Raw genomic sequence first — 3952 nt, 5'->3', positions numbered from 1 at the left:
CTCAGAAAAGGAGAGGGCAAACTTAAGATCTTCCCTGTAGCTCAGTTGGTAGAGCATGGTGTTTGCAACACCAGGGTTGTGGGTTCAATTCCCACGGGGGGCCAGCACAGAAAAAAAATGTATGATATGTATGAAATTGTATGAAATGTATGCATTCACTACTGTAAGTTGCTCTGGATAAGAGCGTCTGCTAAATGACGTAAATGTAAGATGGGGACAAGCTGAACTGAAATGTGACACAGATCACTCACTTGCCCTGGGAGAAGATAAGATGGCATAGGGGAGAGGGGGGCAAGAGCCTTGTCCCTGGACCAAAAGTTGCTTTGTAACATGATCCACTGTTATCAAGCATGAAGAATTCTAGAAGTGCTTTGGACTCAGCCTTTTTGCTTGTGGCAGTGGTCTCTGGAGCCATGTCTGCACTGCATTAAAAATACAAAAAGAAAACCCCAAACCAGGAAGGCTTTGAGTCAAGCATTGCTACAGTACAACATCCTGAGAGACTTCAAAGCTTTGATTCCTATAGGAATAATTTCATATCATAAAGATGAAATTGGGGAAACCACGGCACAGGATCCAACTTCCATTAATAAGTACGGGGTTTCCAGCACACCCTGTATACATGCAGTGTGAAGTCTCTGCATTCACAGTAGTCTTTGTTGCATGAGACTTTGTTTCAATTCATTATTTCAGAGCCAGCACTATATGATCATGGCTTGAACCAAAGACAATACACCTATTGTCTAGTCTAGGATAGATATACAGTGCCTTCAGAAAGTATTCACACCCATAGATTTTTTCCACATTTTGTTGTGTCACAGCCTGAATATAAATGGATTCAATTGAGACTGTGTGCCACTGGTCTACACACAATACCTCATAATGTCAAAGATGAATTATGTTTTTTGAAATGAAAATGAAAAGCTGAAATGTCTTGAGTCAAGTATTCAGCCCATTGTTGTGACATGTCTAAATAAGTCCAGGAGTAAAAATGTGCTTAACAAGTCACATAATATGCTGCATGGACTCACTTTGTGCAATAATAGTGTTTAACGTGATTTTTGAATGACTACCAAACACTAATTCAACCACGAAGACAAGAGTTTTTCCAATGCCTGGCGAAGAAGGGCAAGTTATTAATTACACTTTGGAATGTGTATCAATACACCCTGCCACTACATTATACAGGTGTCCTTCCTAACTCAGTTGCCGGAGAGGAAGGAAACTGCTCAGGAATTTCACCATGAAGCTTTAAAACTTTAAAACAGTTAAAGAGTTTAATGGCTGTGGTAGAAAACTGAGGATGGATCAACAACATTGTAGTTACTCCACAATACTAACTGAAATGACAGAGTGAGAAGGAAGCCTGTACATAATACAAAATATTCAAAAACATGCATCCTGTTTGCAATAAGGCACTAAAGTAAAACTGCAAAAAATGTGGCAAAGAAATTCACTTTATGTCCTCAATACAGTGTTATGTTTGGGGCAAATCTAACACAACACATCACTGAGCACCACTCGTCATATTTTCAAGCATGGTGGTGGCTGCATCATGTTATGGGTATGCTTGTCATCGGCAAGGACTAGAGAGCTTGAAGAATCCAGGTGTGTAAAGCTCTTCAAGAATTACCCAGAAAAACTCACAGTGTAATCGTTGCCAAAGGTGATTCTAATATGTATTGACTTAGGTGTGTGAATACTTATGTAAATGAGATATTTCTGTATTTCATTTTCAATAAAAAAATCCTAAAAACATGTTTTCACTTTGTTATTATGGGGTATTGTGTGTAGATGGGTGAGAAAAAAACGAATAATTTAATCCATTTTGAATTCAGGCTGTAACGCAACAAAACGTGGAATACGTCAAGGGCTATGAATACTTTCTGCAGGCAATGTAGCTGAAAATGACAAAAACCATGTATCCTTTAGTACATATATAATAAATTACAATATACAAGAATAATATTTATTGGCACTTTATGTTAGGTACAGAAATGACCAGGGATTCTTTAATATATATATATATATATATATATATATATGGTAAAATTCTAATTACAAAATAGTAACCTCTGAATTACTTATTTGTTGGGATTAGATGAATCAGGCACCACTAGGGACTATTTGTCAGTCCATCTGTAATTTGCATGTCTTGTATTCATGGAGTATGTAAAATGAACTATGCAAAACTAGCTAGTCTAAATCCCAGCATATTCAAATATTCAGAGGAACAAGATTTCTAATGTTCGCTCTCTAATAGTATTTTCGACATAATCATGTTGAATGTATTGTTTGTAGCTTATAGCTATTTATACTATTGCACACACATCTAAACATCTGAGTAGAGGGTTTGTCCATTGTGGTCCTCCCAGGTGACACACACCCTAGGTCTGTAGGCCATCCTAGTGACATCCAGCTCAGGCTTACACTGGAACCATGTTTGAAGCAGTTGATCCATCTGTTCCTGCTTGGTGATCCCATGGAGTCTCTCCTCCTCTTCATCCACCATGTCTTCATCCCCCCTGTACCTGACTTCGGGTGAGAGAGGCAGTCTGAGTACTGCGTCTTCCCGCATGCCCTCGAAGAACTGCACAACGCACTTGCGGGCAAAATCGCGGCAGTGAAGAACGCAGGTCTCATCGAAGAGCTTCTGCTCGATGTCCAGGTAGTTGCTCCAGTAGCGCGTCTGGAGGTTGGTGGCGTGTTCGTCGAAACAAGGCTTGATGAGACGGCCCAGCGCACCCAAGAGAATGAAGAAGAGGAGGATAGACCAGCCAATCGCCTGTCAGGAAATACAGTACAAAGCATTGGCATTCTCGAATGGAGAGTGGAGGACATCAGTCATCAGGGTGATTGTTTCTGACACACCCCGGTTTAGGAATGGGATGTGACTGTACAAATAACGAACAAAAGCCAGCCTACCTAAGTAGTACAACAACATTTTTTTTGTATCCCTTTGAATACTAAACCCATCAACTCAAATACGGAAAGTAAAGACATGCGTTTCAGAGGTATTTAAAAATGGGAGTACACTCACTTGGGAGTAGCAGCGCACGTAGCGTGAAACAGCTTTACGAAATGTGCTGTTCCTGAAGATCATATCCTCCTTGCAGGGCACCTTGGCCATGAGCTTGATCAGGTCCAGGCCAGTAATGTTGGGCATGCCTGTGAAAGTATAGAGTACAACTATAGTTTGTGTTTGAGTCCAAGTTCAAAAATGATAGTGGACAAGACTAGAGTATTTTGACTCTGGGTGAGGGTTTGGGTGAAAGTCAGAGTTAGTTACAGGGCTATGAGTTAAGGTTATGATTGACAGGTGTTTCGGGCTATAGTTACCCGAGAAAGGCTTGGGGTCTACACTCATGCTGAAAGCACAGATGAAGATCTTCCCATCCAGCAGAGTGACCAGAATCCACACCATGGGCGCCAGTAAAGCCCTCTGCATCATGGCAGAGAACATGTACCTGCAGCGGGTTAGGAATAACATCCCAATAATTACAGGAAGTAGTAGTTGTTTTTTGGACGAAAAGCTGTGATGGTAGTGGTCGTAAACACAGGAACATGTGATTTGACAGCAGCACTTGACAACTCACTTGACAATGGCAGGATTTTTGCTTCTCTTCCCAATGGGCCTCAACCATTCTTCCATCATGACCCCTGTGTGTCGATTGACCAAGATTCCCAGGAAGAAGAATATTAAAGGCGGGACAAACATCACCCCCAGTGCGTAGAGTTTGTTGTATTGTGGAATACAAGGGCAGTTGAAGTCAAAGCTGGTGTAGAGCTTCACACTGATCAGGGCCAGTACAATACAGATTCCATTTGATATGGACTCGGAGTTGGACTGGAAATACTGCAGAACTAACTTCAGACGGTCCATGGTTTAGTGAGACCGAAAACGTATGGCACACATATGACAATGATCCGGTAAAGTGGTCAGACTAGGTTA

At 41.2% G+C, this 3952-nt stretch overlaps 1 protein-coding gene across 1 annotated transcript; it reads right to left on the bottom strand.

Annotated features, from left to right (window-relative positions):
* Positions 1-2067: 2067 nt before the first annotated feature.
* On the bottom strand, positions 2068-3952 carry calhm3 (calcium homeostasis modulator 3). Its single transcript, XM_029697397.1, has 4 exons — positions 3597-3952; positions 3340-3467; positions 3041-3168; positions 2068-2785 (listed from the first exon to the last, which is right to left on the bottom strand). The coding sequence occupies exons 1-4, from the start codon at positions 3881-3883 to the stop codon at positions 2333-2335; spliced, it is 996 nt and encodes a 331-aa protein (XP_029553257.1). The 5' UTR covers positions 3884-3952; the 3' UTR covers positions 2068-2332.

The sequence above is a fragment of the Salmo trutta genome, chromosome 18 (genome assembly GCF_901001165.1).
Source record: "Salmo trutta chromosome 18, fSalTru1.1, whole genome shotgun sequence".
NCBI lineage: Eukaryota > Metazoa > Chordata > Actinopteri > Salmoniformes > Salmonidae > Salmo > Salmo trutta.
This window is presented reverse-complemented; position numbering and strand designations above follow the sequence as displayed.

Coding starts and splice junctions, on each gene's coding strand:
- calhm3 (XM_029697397.1), bottom strand. CDS start 3,883: ATGGACCGTCTGAAGTTAGTTCTGCAGTATTTCCAGTCCAACTCCGAG. Junction 3,468..3,596: donor AAAAATCCTGCCATTGTCAA/GTGAGTTGTCAA, acceptor AACCCGCTGCAG/GTACATGTTCTCTGCCATGA. Junction 3,169..3,339: donor AGACCCCAAGCCTTTCTCGG/GTAACTATAGCC, acceptor ATACTTTCACAG/GCATGCCCAACATTACTGGC.